Source organism: Opisthocomus hoazin, chromosome 2, assembly GCF_030867145.1.
Source record: "Opisthocomus hoazin isolate bOpiHoa1 chromosome 2, bOpiHoa1.hap1, whole genome shotgun sequence".
Taxonomy (NCBI): domain Eukaryota; kingdom Metazoa; phylum Chordata; class Aves; order Opisthocomiformes; family Opisthocomidae; genus Opisthocomus; species Opisthocomus hoazin.
The window spans coordinates 86,036,690-86,057,784 of record NC_134415.1 but is presented as its reverse complement, the minus strand read 5'-3'; the positions used below and the strand labels follow the sequence as shown (position 1 = coordinate 86,057,784).

Genomic DNA, 21,095 nt, shown 5'->3' with positions numbered 1-21,095 from the left:
CAACACTTCTATGTGCATTATATCGTGTGGTCTTACACACTTTCATATCAGCAACTCTGAAATCTTCTGCCCCATTAATTTACAGTGAAAATTTCACACGGATTTTTTTTTTTTTTTTTGGGTGCTCTTCCACTAAAACGGCTCTCTGACCTGGAAAATACCCCTGACCACGTGGTTCAAATTCCTCTGCGCAGCAGCAAGATACTCACCACCTTTCAGGCATCAAAACAGCCAGCAAACTCTGTACATATTTATGTACAGACCTACTGACTGCCTGCTGACCACCCAACAGCCTGTAAATCAGACCGCTGCTCAGTTCTAAGACATTATTCCCAGATCACTAAGGAACAAGTCACCAAGTGCCACTACACTTTCAGAACTTACTTTCCACTGTCAGTCTTAAAATTCACACAGGCATGCACACATTCACAAATAACTTTAAGATGATACAGCTTGAGGATTCATAAGTTAAAAACATGTCAGAAATAAGACTCAGAAATCTTAATTCACTCCTTCAGTATGTGATAATACAGGCTTTACTTACAGTCTTGCCTATAATATGCACCTAAAATCAATACTAAAATTCTCTTAATCAACATGTACACACTCTCTTTAACACAGAAAAGTACAATTACCTTGAATATAAGAAATCCCCTTATATTTGAGGGGGTTTAACTCCTCCCCCAACACAGACGAGAAGTACCCACTGTTCCCTGTTCTGCAGCACATAACACAAAGCTTTGGCCTTTCAGCAGCAGAGACCCAGCATTTACAGCTGCTGTTGCCATCGCGCAGGCAGTGACAGCACAGTGAACGTGTACCCTCTTCTTGCCCCTACGTTTCCCTCTTCCCACACCCCAGATTTCCCACTTCCCTTGGGTGGCTGGTGCACCTCCGTACACCCTGACACTTCTCAGGCAACGAGGGCTCCCATGCGCAGGTAACTGCGGCAACCGTAAGCATGACGACTCTGTGACCCTAAACACAGCCTGAGACACAAACATATGATGATATATATTGGAGCGCAGGTTTTCTAGAAAAATACTTGCTTTTCATGTGGTCCCATGCAATATTTTTTCTTATAATCCAGGACCTCCACTCCCAGTGACTCTCTCTCTAGTCTCCAGATCTTCCCAGTTTTACTCTCCTGCTCTATACACATTGTCCTTCCCTTGCTCCCTGCCCAGCAACGTACAGGCTCTTCCCACAGCCAAACTGTCAGTTACTGAGAAGAAAGCAGTGGCATTCACTTTCTCATTAGCTGTTTGTGAAACCTGAATAAGTGATGGGGTTTGTTTGTTTTTTTTTTTACTTCACTGGTCCTTACTTTATGACATGCAGAGTGGTCTTCCGTAGACGTAGCACCTGGGGGGCTGTAATGGGGCTGCACAAAGCAGTCAGCATGGGATGCTGTCCGGCTCCAAGCGCAGTCGGAGAAGAAGGGAGAAATCGCCCAAAATACTGTCGAATAATGCTCCCAAGCAGTTGATTTAAATAGGCACCCTGTGTTTGGGACTGGCAACATATAAAGGACAGGCCCTGCAGAAGAAAAGTGTAAAAAGTGAGAAACTGAATAAATTTTTAATAATACTTTTGAATAAATGTTTAACAACCGTAGGCTAAATACTTGCTACACGCTGTGTAAACTGCTGCACATAAGAGTAACAACTGCACGAGAAATAAGCATCAGTAATTTGCTGCAGATATGATGGTCTACAAATGAAGACAGAGCCAGGGCAAGGCTTGCAAGAGATAAAAATCTTTTACTAGACTAATTAATAGATCGGATGATCAGATTTGGAGGGGACCTTGCGTGTCCCAAAGCTCGAGTAAAACTCTGGCATTTCAGACCTGAGAATGTGTTTCTGTGCCCAAGAGCTTCTCAATTACTTTTCAACTCTGTACATGGTCTAACAAAGTATATTAGTCAGGTATGATTTATGAAGGGAGAGAGACAATACCTCATCTGTTTGTAAAGCACCATGTGAAATTTTTGTAGGAACAATATAGCAGAAAGCTGAGCACTTAGAATCATGGTCTGACAAAAAAAAAGCCTGCTCATAGTGTGCACAAATTAGGGTAAATTAGGCACCATTTATAAGGGATTTAGAGGTTTTTTAACAAATCTGTTTGAGATAAGGCTCAAACTGCTGTGATTTATCCACTATAAGCTATACTGATCCAGAGAAAAATCTGCAACGAAAGCACTTGCCCAGAAAGCACCTCTCTGAGCACTACCCATATTTATACAACATATACACAGTATGTCTCTGAAGAGAGAGCATTATTCTTAGTGGTACAAGTTGCTGTGAGAGAAAGTTAAGAGTTTCCTTCCCCTTGCTTTGATTACTGAAAGGAAGAAGAACAAATCACTAAGGGAAAAAAAAAAAAGTAAGTCCAGTAATCTCCCATCCCAAGGGTCACAGTCAGCGGCACAAACAGAAGCCTCTTGACAATTCAGAGTTTTCACAATAGTTTTGTCAAGCAAGAATAATGGTGTAAAAGAAGTTCAAGCACAGAGTTCCCCAGGCAGCAACTCCAACAGTCCTTCAAACTTCCACTAGCGTCACATTCCAGACTCCAGTTTTGGTAGGAGGAGTATCTGCTGGAATATTGACGGTTGCTGAGCTAAGCTAATGCCCCTAATACATGAATGAATAGTTCAGGGCAAGCTGCTTTTGTTCCCCAGCTGCCGACACAGAGTATTTCCGTTGCTTTGTGCGTAGGAGTCCCTCCCCCAAAAGGTTTCCATCTATACCTGTCTGTGTGACCACAACAGAACAATTCTTTTAGAAAAAAGCAGGGTGAGACATAGCTGAGGGTCTTCTTGGCATTTGAAATAGGGAGTTCCCACTTTTGGTTCCACACCACATGAGCACAGACATGTTCGGTTAGAGTTTAACTTCACCTACTTCTAGACCTCCTTGGTCATTTTGGTAAGTCCCAATGATGAAAACCACACTGCCCGAACTGAGGCTCTGATAAACAGTCCACATTCTCTCCTCTGCTTGTGTACATACAGCAAAATTCTGTAGGAAAAAGCAGCTGCTGCTATATCAGAATTCTTAAAAACACTGCTTGGCAAGTAGCAGACTCAGGGAGACTCTTACAGATGACTAAATAATCTGTAAGCTGGAGCGTTTTCTGTTTTCAGTAAGATGTTGCAGCAGGCATAAAGAAGAGTTTTCTGTGCTTTCTATGCTACAGCTCTTACAAAATGACAGAAAATATTCCGTAATCCCCAAAACAGAGCCGGCACTCTTAAGACTCTAGACTGTTTTAACACTACCGAAAAAAAAATCTGCGAGAAATTGTATTAACCTACCTGATAAAAGGGACACAAAAATCACCTGTGGGAATACATGAGGAACATAACATCTGTGAAGAACCAACAAGGACAGCTACTAAAATGAGACAATTCCTCAAACTGAGGATCAACAAATGCTACATAGTATCAAGAAAGGAAGGAAGAAATCAGTTATTATTAAATAGTAAGAGTTACTGTGTTGAAGAAATGATCTTAAAGATACTTAATAGATGCAATAAAAAGCAAAAATATAGAATTTAGATATCTGAAGGAACACTGACTAATTTTTGCGGATCTTCTAATAGTTTCACTCGAAGATGGATCAACAAACCTACCCTGATCCTTCATTAAAGCATTTTCATTCTTTGAGTTGAAGTAAACTAATTTTAATTTTTTGGGGTGTGGGATGGAAGAGATGTATTCTGAAAAAGAAGGAAAGGATTAAATAAAAAAAAACCCACAACACACTGTCAAGAGCATTACTGAAAGATACTCTTTTTGACTAGAAGGGAAAAAAGGACACAGGTTAACTAGGGATTTCTTTCTTTAGTTATCTGATGAGGCTAGAGAGAGAGCTCTTGAAACCCTGTAAGGAGAGCTGTTAATTTAAGAAGCATTTAAAAAACACCACCAAAAATTACTTTTTTTTTTCCTGGAACCTAATGTTTTCTTTAGAAAGGATTCCAGGTTCCTTTTTGGTGGGTCAGGCAGAGATGCTGCCTCTCAAGGTGAAATTTTTAAAACCACATAGTAATAGCAAAATTCTCTCTTAAATAAGGAGGATCCTCATCATTTTTCTTAATGAATGTTACAAGATTAGCACCGCCTGCTTCCAAGATACAAATTCTTTTTTTCCAGTGAGACAACAGTGAGAAAAACCACCTTCCATTTTGCTGGGAGCCAGAAAAACACCCCTGAACAAAAAATCCTTCTCTTCTACAAAGCAGAAAAATCCATGAATCTGTCCTCACACACGAAGGGCACATCTACAGCATCACAGCTCTTCAGGGAAGAATTGTCACATCTTTGACCCTGGCGCTTCTACTGTTCCCTAAGTTTCCAGAAAAAAACTTGAATTTCTCTTTCGAACACAAAGGCTCACTGACTTTAGCTCAGCACTGTGTTCTTTATTTTGGACTCCTCCTTCTTCTTACAAAGTGCAGAGAGCAACAGACCTGCACAGGGTCTGACAACACCAGTCCCAAGTGGCACAAGGGATAAATCACCGACACTGCGCAGTAGCTGCAAATCTCTGAGTACAAAGGCAAAACATCCCAGGCAGTGCTGGCCAGGGATGTGATTACAAGGAAATCAGACACAACTTTCTTCTTTTAAATCCTACCAGTAATTAAAAGAGATGAAGGAAGCTACTGTTCATATGAGAGAGAATAGAAACACATGCTACTAGACTGCCGTGTTGGACCAGAGATCTAAAACCAATCACGTCAGACTCCTAGGACAAGCCCTACAAAGCAGATGGACTTTAAAGGGCTGACAGAGCCACCCTCTTTTTCTTAACTACGTTCTTTAGCCATCTTCTGAAGTTAAACCCCCCCCAAAACCAAAGACGTTTTCAGGGGAGCAGAGGGGCATGACAACATCTGCTCCTCGTTTTAGCAGCAAGGCAACCCGATTCCTGTGCGTGCTCACTGCAGGAACCTTTTGTGGCCTGAGCTGCCTCTTTCTTCTGATTTATCCATATATCTGTAAATCACCTGTGGAGAGCGAAGAACCGATTAGTATGGATTACTGGAACTATTCACTGCAGAAATGCCAAGCTACCTAATGATGACTTATAATATCAGTCCTGCTGTTGGAATAAATCTGCTGTTCACCAATTAATGTTGTACAATTCCTATTAAACACATACTATAATTCACAAAACGTATTAATAAGCTTGCTCAAATATCGGACCGCAGATGTGGCTCACAGGAGGGCTTTTAAGGTCTGATCTCTGACAAATGCTGAGCCTGCACAGGCCCATTATAATCACTGGAAAATGTATGTGCCAAGCACTACTTAGAATTAAGCTCTTTCACTACTCTCCTGTCTTTAGAGAGAAATCAACCATCTTCCATGTCTGGACAGGATTAATGCTTATAAATCAAGCAGGGTATCTTACCCTTCCCATCGTTACGTATATTATGCTTATTCCATTCACCTACACTGTATTCTGCAAGATATAATTAAACTAGGATTTCTTCTCTAAAATAAGTTCTGTACACTGTTTCAGTTCTTTCCCATATTACTAGTACATGTGTACAAAAATTCCTCCAAATCCTGCTCCAAGAAATCCATCCAAGGGTAATCTCACCTGCTCTCGAGTTTCCTGTAGTAAGCTTCAGCGATCCACTATCACACAAATCAACTCAACTTCTTTGTACAATGGCAAAATACCGAATGTTAGATTTTACATGCCTCACTATGACAAAGTTAAGAGTTAAGTCCCCTAAAATTACAAAACAGCTGTTCATTCATGTTCTTCATGCTTTCCTTTCTGAAGTCCATCATTCAAACAACTCTGAGGACAATTTTCATATTATATCCCAACAAAACCTTTCTTAGGTCATCAAATATTATCAAACCAGGTGATGCACAGTGAAAGAAATAATATCCAAACAGTAACCCTTTAGGCAAGAAAAAAAGGCTAGTTTAAAAGTTGCTAGAGTGAAGCTATTTTGACAGGGCGGAATCAGTGAGAGTTGGAAGGAAACTTCTAGGTAAGTTCAACGTACAGTGGAGAACAGATCAGTTGCCCAAATTTATATATACAGTAAACACAAACATAACAAATACAGTCTAAATTGAGGAGAGAGAAATGCAATGTCCAGTCTTAATTAGCGCATTTGCCAATTATTTGGGCTTGTGTAAAACTAAACAAAGCCGGTGATTTTGTTCTATTAAAAATAAACCTGTAGGTTTGAGGGGGTGGTGAGGGAGGGTGGGATACAGTCATCAGCTTCGATGAATTGTCACCTACGCTTTGGGGAGACAAAAAGGAGCTCCGTATGTTGTCCTAAAAGATGGAAAAATTGGTCTCCGCCATTTTAGGGGGACGAACAAAGATGATGTCCTTGGTACAGCACAGTGACAAGAACATTGTTCTTGTATTTAAGCCTGCTACCCAAGTTGTGTGGCCAGTTGCATTACCACTACACAAGGTGTGTGACTATTTGGGGAATCTTTTTCTATACAATTCAGAAATTCTACAGAATTTCATAAGATTGCTGCATCAATGAATGTGGGAAATTAACTACCTGCTACCAAGACTGATTTCAAATCCTTTTCAAAACCCACATAAAAGGATCAAATAAACCACATTAAGATTAGTTGTTAAAAGCTCTGGAAAGAGGGAAGCTTTGCAAACTAATATGTTTTCTAGATCTGAGAAGGTTTTTTGGACAAAGGAGGAGAAGCCCACACTGAAGGAGCCAAAGAAGGAGAATTCAGAACAAAAAAAGAGAGGACTGGGATGGAGCCTGGAACTTTTGAGAAGACTGGAAAAAAAAGAAAAAAAAAATGAAAATCCCTCTGAGTAGAAATGCTACTCAAGGCTTTCAGGCTTTGGCTATGAACGAAGAATTTGCATGTATAAGAAGATATTTTGCACGGTCTCCAAATTCCCATTTCTTTATTTTCATTTAACTGCCAAAGGATTAAGTTGTAAACTAGAGTATTAACAGGGACAGATCTATGGAACAATGTTTGTCTAACATGAGGGTGAATTAAGGCTCCTGCACTAAAATACCACTGCTCCACCTCCACGAATGGGGACCCGACATCGGGCAGCCACCCAAGGAGAGTCTGATCGCACAGATCGCCGGCAGTTTAAGTTAGTCAAGGTGGGGTTGTTCCCAGAGGATTCTGTTTCTCGGTCCTTCCCTTCCACACATAATGTTTTATAACTTTTCTTATAAGCCCATTTGAGTTTTGGGTTTTTGTGTTTGGCTGGTTGATTTGTAGGGCTAGTTACTAATAGAATCAGCTCACAAATAGCTATTCACAGTATCATGAAAGGAAATTAAATGGGAATGCACATGGGGGTGAAAGAATTAATTTAGGCTTAAGCCAACTGTGCAGCAATAACCTGAGAAGTCAGAGAGTGCCTAGAACCCATTTAATCTCAAAGGAGCTCAGAAGCAGTCACAAAAGAATTTTTTTTTAAAAACCCAATATTGAAATATTTTAGTTTTGAGTTGATTCTAAATTGGAATTTTTCCACTTTCCCAAATAAAGAGGAAGGAAATATTTCAGAATGAATGAAGCCGTTTGAAGCACTTAAAATGTCCCTGCCCGTGGCAGAGGAGTTGGAACTAGATGGTCTTTAAGGTCCCTTCCAACCCAAACCATTCTGTGATTCTCTGTTGGAACTTCCTAAATACAAGCAATTAATAAAATGCAGAAGTTACATATTGAAACAGGAAAAATAAGTCTTCTTCTCTTTGTCTTCTCTGCCCAAAAGTGTTTGTCAGATTAAAGAATTACTTGTTTTCTAGAAGCAGCATTTGTCTAAAATAAACCATTTGGTCAACAGGATCACCTAGCCTAGCCGGAAAGCACATGGACTACACAGCAGACTGCTGAAGAGGACGGCAGCGAGGTCGGGAAGTCAGAGACTGACAAAGAAAACAGGAAACAAGGGTCCACAACACTTGGACTTCAAAACCAGCTTGAGTGGGTTCATCTTAAAGCTACACCCGTGTGCGCAGACTACAGAGAAGCAGTGCTTTCTGACTAAAATACTAAATTAGCAAGCAGACAGTCACACTCTCTGGTAGTAGCAGTGTCCAGATGGTCCTACATGTACATCGTTCTGAAAATACCTACAGAGAAGCAAAGCAAGTCATATTCTGCACATCATTATATAATCACATTCACTTCCATATGACACGCCATCGATCACAACGCAACTTTCAAAAGGAATAAATCCGAGGGATGTTTACAATGTCACCACCGCGCTGTTTCATAATACAATCCCGTAATCCGTGAAGACTGCAATCAAAACGAAGACTAAGAGGGAAGGGGAAACAGTAGGCAAAAAATACCCAAGGATTTACAAGGAAAAACATGACAAGTTATTTATGTAAAAAATATATTATCTTCCTCACCTGCAGGAATTAATTCTCTTTCTACAGCATTAGGAAGCCTTACAGAGTATCAAGAGTGATAGGTAAGCAGAGGGAAGAATAGGAGGAATAATGGGCAAGAAGGCTTTAGTCATGTAAGCGTAAGCTGCAGGAACTTGATTCATCAAAACATATTCTCAAACTATTAAGATAAAACAGTGCCATGATACACAGAGGACTGTCTTTTGTTCCTAAGAGCAATGCAAAAAAACCCCAGCTCATCTTTAATTATCTACAGTTAGGCAAGTCAAGGATGATTTAAAACATTCGTCTGCTCTGTCATCTCAACAAGTGCCTTGCTGCATATTCTGATTATTTGATCCACTGTTTCAGAAACCTCTCACACCAGAGACCAGTGCAAACAGCAGGCTGGTGAAAAGCTTCTCTATGTGCAGCGATCAGAGTAGCAGCTCTGGAGGGCACCACAGCATAGCAGCATGCAACGAGGGGAAAGCCAACAGGGTGGCATCTTGCCTTCCACTCCTACAAGCAGAAAAAACTCCTCTTGCTGCTGCTTTAAATTCAGTCAACGCTTGTTTTGATTAGGGAAAAAGAAAACATCCTCTGCAATATGAACCTTTTCCTGAAGATTCATTTGTCTGCTGGTAATAGAGTTCAGGCATTTACCTGCAGATAGAGAGGCAGGCTCTCCTGAATGGCAGACAGCAAAGCCGCAGGCAGCTCTTTGTCCTGCTGGAGCACAGAGTGTGGCAGCAGTAAGCAATCCACGATGCGGAACAGGAGTTGCTGAGCTTTGGAAGTAGCCAGTATCGGCGCCCAGAACTTTACCAGACATCCTGTTGAAAAAGAATCATGAAATCCCAAAGCAATTTAGTCGGGGGAAAAAAAAAATAAATAAGAAAGCCTGAAGAGGCAATTACGTTAAATTAGATAATCCAAGAGTAGCAACAGCAACTGAAATGTCTCTGAAACTGAAGAAGCCCAGTGAAGATGACTCAAAGTCCATTTACAGTTCAGCAAAATGAAAGTACTAAATTGATTCATTACTTTACAATTACAAGTTTTCATGCAATTGAAGCTGCTTTAGGAAAAGTACAGTAACACTAAAGAAAGGACAGTCTCCCACATCCCTGCAGAAAAATTAAACTAACCCTGATACAAAACACTATTGCAATCAGCACACATGCACTTAAACATTTACCGTACTGTGTGCATTCACCGCATTTTACAGAGAGATGCTGCCTTTGCCTTCCCTTTCACATTTGTCTAACGCCACTTGTGGCCACATCAGCACCTCCTACCACAGTGATTCAACATTAGGACAACATTAAGTATCTTTCAAATTGTATTTAATGCATCCAATCTGGCAGATTAAGAAGAACGAGGGGCAGTCAACTCCATTAAACCAGCACGGTCGTGGGTGCTCAGCCTACAAAATGAGAGCCTCAGAGAACACCTTTCTTGTTTTCAACACATTCACATATCACAAGTGCAGCTTTGAGCCAGTTTTAAGATCTTGCTTTTGAGTCGCAAAAAACCAGTAAAAAGGTGTTGATGTGTAAATACCCTGACTTTGAGAAACATCCTTATTGCAGGTGAGGTGTAATTTTTCTTGAGAAAATAACTCTATGCTTGTGAGTGTTAATACTCTAAATACAGATCAAATAAAACAAGATTCATATGTAGCAGACCCCACAGACATTCTTAAGTTTATATTAATTAGAAGTAAGAAAGTTTGCTAGGTTAAAAATATAGGAACATCCCAAGAAAATGTTTGATACTTCGAAAATAACAAAAGATCAAAAGTAGGCTGTTAAAAGATATTATTAATCTATAAAAGTCATCCATTGCCATCTCTAAAAACAACGCAAAACAACATTAATCTTGTGGAGCGAATGAAAACACAATGATCAATCATAGAGAAAGAGAACGATCACTGAACAATACTTCTGACAACGTTGTCTAAGCTTCCTGTTCTGAAATTTAGCTCATTCCTGCTAAAAGTCCTCCTACTGTCGCCGCTTTGACGTATGGCACAGTAGAAGACACAATCTGACCACAGACAGGAGGTGTTTGGATTTGTTAAGTTTCTTGCTTTGTCCTTACAATTTAACCAGCCCACAGAATGTGAAGAAGTGACTGAAATACATTTGTTTTCTTTTAAACCTTTTTTATGTTTTCTTAACTAAAAAGACAATTTCTTGCACACAACAGCACGACTGAAGATTAATCATTTCCTACTGCACAGAACAGAAAGGAAAATACCAATCTACAATTACTTTACAAGGCTTCAAGCCAACATCTGGATACCTAAAACCATTTAATTTGACACGTCTTGTATATCAAAACACGCAGATCTTGCCATAGAAAAGTAAAGTATTTTACAAAACTCAAATTCCGTTACATTTGATGCACCTTCGGCATCGTGGCCACGCTTTTCACTGTACGCCTTATAATCATGATCTACACTGCATGTACCTGCAAATCATTACCTCTGTCTTTAAGACACATAAGGTTTACCCTATTTATAAAGGTAAGTGGGTCAGACTGGCACACTCATTCACGGTAAACAGCACTCTGATTTTTCCATCCTGTCAGTGGTTCTACACTGTCATGAACAAATACTAGGATTTGAGCTTTAATGAAGCCCAGCGTGTATGTCAGAGGAGCAGTCCTAAAAGGCAGTAAGTTACATTCCTAAGCTGATCTGTCCACTGTTGTAACTCCAGTAACTACGATGCAGCACGTTATAACATTGCTTCACTGGCTTGTCATTGTTTCTCATTTTGTTTAGGTGAAACAGGTGGTTTTCAGTGGTAAAGGACATGAAAACATCTTACTTTTGAAAACTCTGATTTGCAGGGGTAATTTACAAAAACCACAAGGTTAGGCATCAGGACAAAAACAAAAGAAAACCAGTGGAAGAAAATTAAGTATCTAATAGCAACATCTGGGTGACTTTGCTTTTTTAAACCATTAAGATGGACAGTAGATAGGAAAAAAAAAAAAAGTATTAAAAATCGCATTTTACTGATTCCTTAAAACTATTTCCTAAAAGAAAAGAGGTTGAAAAATAATTACCTATGATCCAATATGTAAGCTGCAGACCTTCCGGAGGTCCTTTTACCTTCAGGTAAGGTTTTACATACTTTAATACATCACCTAAATATTCCAGAGCCTTTGCTACCATGGCAGATTTCTCAGGGAGTGTCTGAAGGCCACTGTAAGTTCTACCAACAGCCTGAGAAAACAAACATTGAAATAAATATAAATAAAGCTACTAAGTCTCTTAGGAGGTTTGAGTGAGTAATTTCATTTTGTACATCAAACAAAATCTGATACATCATTCCTTTTCCCTAAAATTGTCCTATAAAGCTAACACAGAGATGTACAGTACCTTAATGAATTGGACAAGAGCATTTTTAGGGTCTTGCTTGAAAACTGACTCTTCAACATGAGCCTTTGAAAGAATGTTTTCTACTTCCGAGAGTTTAAAAATAAGTCTTGTCATTTCAGTCAGCTGCTCCATATAGGCTTTCCCTGTTTGTTACAAGACAGCACAGCAGTAAATATAGTGTATAGTTATGTTTTTCGATTTACTTTAGTCACAAAATCATAAAATGAAATATGATTTTTAATTGCCTAAAATACAAGGATTCTGCAACTGACTGCATCTCTCCAGACAAAGAATGTGTGTCTAAACCAGTTATGTTTCTAATACAGATATAAGAGAATGAAGAGTATTAAGTATGGATAACCAAGTCTTTCATGTTACTGACGGTTTTCTTCAAAATCTACACAACACGTATGAAAAATAGTTGCTAGAAGATGTGTTCTACAAGTAATTGAACTGCAGTGTTTTATAGAAGAAGTGATGAAGTATCGCTGTAAGAAAAAAAAATATCCACTATAGAAAAGGGAAGAATTACTTGCAACTGGATTTTTTTCCTTTTTCTTCTTTTAGGGCATTCACAGCATGATTTCTGACTATTTACTTCAGATTTTCACTTTTTTCAGAGCAGTTTCTCCATGGGAGAAAAAATAGCTTGTCTCCTTGGGAGCAAGTTTTTTGTTCTTTGCTTCCAAGGAAACAAGCTCTTTTATCTTTGTTTGTGATAAATTTGTCATATGCAGAGCAGGCAAACTATCAATAAATAGCACAAGCAGCGTAAAGAAACACATTTTGTAATTAGGTAAAAGTAAAGGAATACAAACAAAAATACATTTTGTAATTAGCTGAAAATGTTTGCCAGTTTTGCAATATAGAACCGTTACTGCAAACATTAGGGAAATGCGAACACTTACCAACTGTTCGCTCAGCATCTGTCTTGGCCAGCGTACCACTCGGTTGATCTATGAACATTTGCAGAACGCATCGAAACCACGAACGTACTGTCAGAGCTTCATAGGAGGTATAACCCATACTGGAAAAAGCTTCACACAGTGCACTGCGTAGGTAGAAGAGGAAGAAAAAGGTAAAGAGAGCTAATAAAAGCATGCAAAAAGGTGGCAAGCATCTCTCATTTGGTTGTAGACGTATAGAAACAGTGCACAGAAACAGAAATAAAGTACCAGAAAGGCCAACTGGCATTCCTTCTGTGTACTCTACAGCCTTTGCTCACAATATCCTGATGCCTAAATACAGCAAACATGATCAATCTGGTAACGCCACGCATAGTAATATAAAAGCATATATACACATATATGTATGCTTTCTCTACATAAAACAAAACAGAGGGAGAAAAACTCACACAACGTGAAATGCCTTATTCTAACAACGGCTAATTTGACAGTACTGTCTAAATGGATGATGTACAACGCTGGGAATAGTTTATCTGAATCAACCTGTAACTTCACACTGACACTGCTTAAGCTACCCCAGGCTTTCATACAAAGCTAGGTCAGGTGCCCCACGCTCCTCTGAAGCCTGCTTAGTCCTGGCTACAGAAAAGATGGAGCAGAGAAGGTCTGCTTTAGCAAATAAAGACATGTCACGTTAGAAACAGATCAAAAAGGGAAACGTAAAAAGGCAGCTTGGAGATGAGAAAGGAGACTGCTACACTTGCTGTACACTTACAGATGTACGCATCCACATACGCGTGCACACGCCAGCGTATATATTCCCCCACACAGCAAACTTGCTGCACATACTTTCAAACGCTCGCTACTGTTCCGCCAGCCGGATGTCAGGCCGGAGTCAATGGCACCATCGACACTCAATGCACAGCCCCTGTACTCTGCTGCTCAGTATTCCCAAAGTTCGACCCGCCTCACCACCGCCAGAAGCTGCTGCAGTCACTTTTTCCCAAGCACATCAGCCCCGCACCGCTAATTCTGCAGAAAGCCCTTGCTAACAGACAGCGGGTCTGCTCTGCACCCTGCTTGCAATTCCTCTCGGATGAGCTCCGCTTGTGCTTCAGGTCAGTGAAATTTCTTGAAAATAGTTACACCTTTTTATACAAGAGATTTCTTCCCTGGTCAGTCCTAGGTGCTTTGACTTTAATGAAAAATGCCTGTACTCTTTTCTTGATATATGTACATATAAATCTACTTATTTTCTACTGAATTTTTACTCATGCCTGCAACAGAAAATCAACACAGGTCCACATGGAAACCTGACTGGATTCTGTTTCTCACTGAACAACATTAATTTTTTTTTTCTATTTCATTTAGTTAAAACCAATGACAACTGTCTATTTTGGCTGAACATCCCTGCTGAAGTACTATTGACATAATAAATAGGGACACCAAATGCAAGCAAACAAAATACAAAGAATTATAATTAAATTCCAGTACCAAAAGAGGAAGAAAACAGGATGCCTATGGACTTAATGCTCTTTTCAGTAATGTATAAACAACAAAAAATTACAGCCTTGTGTAATCTTGATGTACACAGCCAGTCTACTTGGCCCCAAGGGCTCACAAAAACATTTTCTGCTGTGGTCTTACTCTTCTTTCTCTTGCTTGCTGGTAGGTAGGCCACTTCAGCATCTTCCTAAAACTGGAGAGGAATATGCTCCTCATCCTTAAGAAAGGAAAGAATAATAACTACCTGCCAGACTCATGGCAAATGGCCCTTTTAAACCAGTGAGCCGATACACCTGCTCAAAGTTAGTTTAATCAGGTTATAGCACCACCACGCGCTGCATGACACGGATCTGGGGAGGAACTTTCAGGCACAGAGGCAAAAGAAAAGCCAAAGCTTGTGCGCGTGTTCCCAGGGGCACAGCTCGTCCAGTAGAACCTTTATTATCGATACTGAAACAGCTGATATGCAGAACAAGCTTCAATCATAAAGAGACCAGGCAGAGCTTGCAGGGTAGTAACAGGGTATATAATCAGCAATGAAATAATTGTTTTACTTTTTAACTGAGAACATTTGATGTGACAATTACCACAACACAGTAACCATGAAGTCTTAAGATCCCAGCACTTAGATACTTCAATAACTTTTGCTCTACAACTGCCTAAAGTAAGTACATGAATCATGCTACAAAAAAAAAAATGCCATCTTATGAGCATATAATAAGATGACAGTGTTTATAGTACAATACCTCTGTATAATTCTACCAAAAATGTCTTATCATAGGTACCCACTGTCCTTTCACCAGGAAATCTGAGCACCTTGCAGCTCTGTTGATGAGGCAGGGACACACCTTCGCCTAGTCTCACCTTGTTGGCCTTGAGGCAACGGAGCGAGCGGGGAAACACAGTTCTACTGGAGGCTGGGCAATTGCAAGCCCAACGGCTTAGGGGCACAAATATTTGCCTCTGTGTAGGTGCGTTCTGCCTCATGCTTTCAGCAGGTAGGGGAAAGACTCTGAAAAGCAGAGCATGACAGTGAGTGGGAACGTATGAGGGAGAACCAGAAGGAGTGAGTACACACACGTAAGCAAAAGACAAATACCCATCATCGCTCAGCTACGCAGTCATGCTTTCTCCTGCTAGTTCTCTCAGTATGGATCCATGAACCTGCCATTTTCAGTTAGTCCATGGTACAACCTGCAAAAGCAGGGCAAGGTCCTCTCGTTCCTTTTTAAGTTGGCACTTGGAAACGAAGGTTTGAATTCCCTCAGAGGGCAAGACCCACTTAACCTGGGTTTTCTGAATTCTTGCACAAGTGCTCTAACTTCTCAACTAACACATACCAGGTAACTATCATCAATGCTAACTGCATTTTTAGACAAAATTATGGCAGCAGGGCTGTATGGGCAACTCGGTATTAGCCACGTGTGCGTGTTCTGCACTTGCTAATGCAACCTTGCTCCCAATCACTTGGGAACAGGAATGCTTCAGCCGTGGTTCCAAATATGGCAAATGTTACCTCAGCCAGCACAGCAATGTAACTGTGGATACATATATAACAATATGTCAGGTGCTTAATGAATATTGCTAATGAATACTTAAGTAACTGCTTTCAATCACTTAAGTGTTTACTGGGGGAACCAGTAATTAGCCTTAAGCACCTAAATTATACCAAAACTGCAGTTTAGGCATCAAAATGTTTTTCTTGATCTCACCTGAGGAGCAACAAAATTCAAATTATAAATGGGCATTTATGCACTTAGCTCTGATTTCATTCAGCGTGTGCTAGGTATCTGCAACTTTGCATGACACTCACCCTATGGAGATCATACAAGAGAAAGGCAACAAAGCAGAGGACCGAGTGCTCCTCTCGAGTTCCAAACTGACACACCATCAACTAAATTCAACCCCTTTTAACATCTCCCTGCAAGAAGGCCACAGCCTCACCTTTGCTGATCCCACTGAAGTAGTCTTTACCACATCCTGATTTACAGCTATGCTCCTTAGTACAACAGGTACCCTAAAAACGTGCCACATTTTTCACTTTCAAATACAGTCTGACATAGAAGCACTTCCTATTTCTCTCTCTTCTCTCACCTCCCTTGCTTCCAAAGCCTGATTCAGAAGCGGGGTGAGGGGACAAAAAACCACACCACAAACCACCACCATCCATGTATCTTAAGTTCATACAGGCCTACTTAAAGAAAATGAAATCTCTCAGGTATATAAAATTCTGACTGGACAGAGTCCTGGGCAACCTGCTCTAGCTGACCCTGCTTGAGCAGAGACATTGGACAAGTCAGATTACGTGATCTCAGGAGTCCCTTCCAACCTAAGAAATTATGTGATTTTGTGAAAATTCAATATTGGCATGTAAAACACAGGAATGTGATAAATTTTCTAAACCTATTCTTTAATTTAAAGCATCCATTTAGCAGGTCTCAGAAACCTGAGCTACATGCACATTAATATGCACTCAGAAAGTGTTCCAAGCTTGACAAAAAGAGAGTTTTAATGCACGCATCTCTGTACGATTGTTTTCCTTATACTTTCAATACTGCCCAGCCCTTCCTCCTCAGCTTCCTCCAGAAGTTCTTTGCTTTGAAGAAGTCAAGATATTTAAACATTGAATACTTACTATATAGCATTTTCAGATTTCTGTGATAATGTTTACCTTGACTTTTTATAAGAAGAGTTAAATTTTTGTTAAGCATAACTGGAAGGGGAAAAACAAGTCCAGTAGTTTTAACTAGAAATTTTGAAGTTTACCAAGTTACATTATCCAGCTTGAAGTGCAGCTAGGGCAGGAGGCTTGCCAAACTAACAACTTTGCCCAAGTGTACCAACAATAGCAGGGGGTGGATAACTATACGCAAATTAAAAACAGGTTATGGGTTCAGGCATTTCACTTTGATGCAGTATTGCTCTTCACTGAAGTACTTCTCTGAAGATATTGTCCAGGTCCTCATTTTCCAAAATCTGTTAGTAACAAAACTGTTTCCATTGGGAAAAAAAGAAGTGGTTTGCTATATAAAAGAGAGATAACTTTTTCAAAATACTTACCTACCTTCCTGAAAAATTTTGAGTATCTTAAGCTATTTACATATAAAACCAAACAAACAACCCAACCCAAATAACACCCACTATCCCCTCTGAAATGTCCCATGTGACTTCAAGAAACCTAGAACTTCAGCAGATAGAAAGAACTTGGCCCATCTTAATGAAACATTACTGTTCGAAGCAACATTTTCCACAAGTCTATTGAAGCAACGACAAGGTACCAGAAGAACAAGTAGTTGCAATTTTTCACCTGTTTTGAATTAGGTGACTTAGGTATCTTGACACCAGCTGAGGTGACACCATGTCATCCCATCCAAACAGCTGCATCATCGATAGCACGGGCTGCGGCTGGAGCTCTGATAAGGCTTTGCTGGGTATATCCAAAGCCAAGAGAGTAAAACCTGGTTTTAAAGAGAGAAAAAAATTGCACGATGTTAATGGTTTCTCAGTACATTCCTGTTCCACTGAAAATTAATTACAAATTATAATATACAGCCTGGCAGTACCAGAAATCTCTATTCAAACCAGGCAACTATTCTACAGCGTTTGTACACATGTTAAAATGTAGTCTCTGTCCCAAGGAGTCTGTAAGTCAACATGATGCACTGAATGCAAAGGAGGGAAAATGGATCCAAACGTATGCAATTTTAAATATATTCACAAAACCACAGATCACGAATCCTGAAGGCATAGCTTTACCACCTATGCAATAAAATCTATGTCTTAAAAACTCGCTTTTTTGTCTTCTTGGCTTCCCTTTCTCGCCTCCATCCACCACTTCTTCCCTTGTACACATAAGTATTATTATGCTTTACAGGGTTGAGTTTTATTTATTTCCTTTGTTGTTTTCTCACACTTCTTGCAGTGAAGAACCGTATCTGGAAAGATATTCACTCAATAAAAGCTGGCAGCGTTCTATTTTTAGAATAGCCTTTCATGTATCAGAAGTTTCTGTGTAAATAAAGCACTACGGACAAGCTGATTCTTGGAAAAAGGATCTCACATAGCAGCTGCAGATCTAGAAACTGGGACAGTACTTGGCACAGAGTTTTCGTTAGCAAAGCATAACTTTTTGCTGTTTCTGTTAGGTCTGCTGTGGAATCTATATGTAACATTATCAGAATAAAAAAACCAGCACATTCTTTATGCTGCAAATGACAAATGCATTTAAACTCAGGAAGAAAATATAATCTGAGCTGCTGAGCATTTATTTGGTTACAGGAAACGAGAGGCACCAAATGAGTCAGGAAAACTGACTTTGGAGGGCAATGAAACAAAGGGGCTCACTAGTTCTCAAATTCTCCAATTCAAGTTAAGTGCAATATTAATTTACTAAAGTAATGATTTATAAAACTGCATGTGTTAAGAAGCATGAATTAGACCGAAAAGGCTAGTTTTCAGAAACAACAGTGAAGCTATTTTACTTAATGGTATAGGAACAAGACTACATTAAGCTATGCAGGACTTCACACTCCCTCACGTGCCTCGGAGTAAACCAGAAGGTCATACTGAGCCCCTGCTCCACCGCAGGTGAGGAAGCAATCGTGTGCCAGCCTTCTTCCAGATTATCTCGCTGCTGCTGCAGCACCAGCCGCAACGCAACTCGGGTGGGGGAGAAGACGCGCGTCCCCGGCTCTGCGCCTCGCAGGGGAGCAGCAGAGCTGCGGGAGCGGGCCTCTCCTCCGGGCTGCAGCCCCCAAGGCACGCAGCTCGCACCGCACGGCGAGGGTCTGCCCAACGCGCCTCGCTAAAGCAGGGCACAGCTGCGCTCCCCTGCTTCTAAGCAGGGTTTGTAATAGGTGGTTGTTCCTGCTGTTTCACTGTGTTAATAGGAAACAAAAAGAAGATGTGCCGCGGTAGGAAATAAATGAAAGTTTTGAGACGAGCAACCTCTTCCTCTGATTTGTACCGCTGTTTCCCGCACCTGCTTCAGCAGCGCGAGACCACTGCTGCCGCCCGCTGCCTCCTTCATTACTGTTACCGACCAACTACTGCAGAGCTGCTTCAGAGGAAGTCTTTTAACTTTTCTACTACTCACTCAGTACTTCTGAATTTACAAATCTATCTAATTCATATCATGATGGGAAAAAATATTTTATATTTCACTTCTTGTATCCACTGAACTAAAATTTAGAGATTTCACTGTAACTACAGAATACCATGCTAGCTACTGATGTCAAAGATCAAGCTGGGTTTTCTTCCTATTCACTGCCACGCTGACTTGTCGCAGGTGCAGTCCACATAGACCTGCAGTGTCGTACTTCAAGACTAAAACCCTTCAGTGTGAAGCAAGAGAAATAATTAAAATGAATTATGAAATAGTTTTATGACCAGGAACATAAAGGTTCAGCAAAAAACACTGGTCATGTAATCAACTTTTTAAAGGCTGTCTTCATATGTAAAATACTGTTTTAAAAAAATTACTTTGAATCGCAACCATAATGAACAACATAATGAACAGTTCAAGGAATTATAACAAAATTCTACAAAAATACATAAATTCTAGATACAGTGAAAGAAGTTATTCTTATTTATATCGTATAACATTTGCAGCATTGATTATAATCTGTGACTAGCAGGGAGAAAGAGGTCAGGCTTGTACAGAATCAATGAATCATAGAATGGTTTGGGTTGGAAGGGACCTTTAGAGGTCATCTAGCCCAGCCCCCCTGCAGTAAGCAGGGACATCTGCAACCAGAACAGGTTGCTCAGAGCCCTGTCCAACCCGGCTCTGAATGTTTCCAGGGATGGGGCCTCCACTACCCCTCTGGGCAACCTGTTCCAATGTTTCACCACCCCCATGGTAAAAAATTTCTTCCTTGTATCCAGTCTAAATCTACCCTCCCTTAGCTTAAAGCCATTATATATACAGTGTATGCTATTTACATATTATATATGCATTGTATACTCTCTATATAGAGTACAAACTATGGATACTCTATATAGAGAATATAAACTATACATACCATATATATACTAGAGTGCAGTGTGTACATCGTAGTATATAGAGTACACACTATAGATACTCTCTATATACTCTATATATAGAGTATATACTATACATACCATATATATACTAGAGTGTAGTATGTATATAGTAGCATATAGAGTATACTCTATATAGAGTATATATACACTAGTATATAGTATACGTATACACTACATACTAGTATATAGTGTATATATACACCAGTATATATACTCTCTAGAGTATATATAGAGTATATATAGAGTATCTATAGTGTGTATTCTATATAGAGAGTAAACAATATATATATAATATGTAAATAGTGTATACTATATATATGGTATACTATATATAAAAAAAATATAGTATACTATATATAAAAAAATATTTTTTTTGGTCAAGATATTTAGCACAGGACCGACTTTTTGCATCCGTGGGCACCGAAGTCACGACTCGGGAGCAGAAGCACCCCAAACCCCCCAGACCCCTGCCAGCTTTGCGACCCCGGGGAGGAGCGGGGAGGGTGTGCGCTCACCTGCGGCCGCGTCGGCGAGCAGTGGGGACGGCGGCAGCGCCGCCATCCTCTGGCCCTTCAGGTAGGGGAAGCAGTTCCTCCAGAGCGCGGCGGCAGCCGCCAGGTGGCGCTCTTGAGCCGCCGACGGGAGCGGCGCGCCCCCGGCCCAGCTGCCGGCCGGGCGGCCCGGGCCCGCGCGCCTGTGCGCGCTCCTGGGGAGACACGAGGACAGCCGTTACGCTCGCTCCGCGCGCGCCCCGCGTCTTTTCAACAGCGCGCGTGCGGCCTCTTTAAACCGAGGGGCCCGAGAACCGAGGGCGCAGTTAAAGCCTTTACGCAGAGGCGGGACGCCCG

The 21,095-nt window shown here is 40.5% G+C and overlaps 1 protein-coding gene across 1 annotated transcript in view; it reads right to left on the bottom strand.

Moving 5' to 3' along the window:
* The window catches only part of MMS22L (MMS22 like, DNA repair protein), a 95,681-nt gene that overhangs the window by 9,564 nt on the left and 65,022 nt on the right, over positions 1-21,095 (bottom strand). The window contains exons 15-21 of the mRNA XM_075414341.1: positions 20,763-20,953; positions 17,510-17,660; positions 12,700-12,842; positions 11,792-11,934; positions 11,476-11,635; positions 9,061-9,230; positions 1,328-1,539 (exon numbers count right to left, since the gene is read on the bottom strand). Coding sequence (XP_075270456.1) covers positions 1,328-1,539; positions 9,061-9,230; positions 11,476-11,635; positions 11,792-11,934; positions 12,700-12,842; positions 17,510-17,660; positions 20,763-20,953 — 1,170 coding nt within the window. The remainder of the gene's footprint in view (positions 1-1,327; positions 1,540-9,060; positions 9,231-11,475; positions 11,636-11,791; positions 11,935-12,699; positions 12,843-17,509; positions 17,661-20,762; positions 20,954-21,095) is intronic.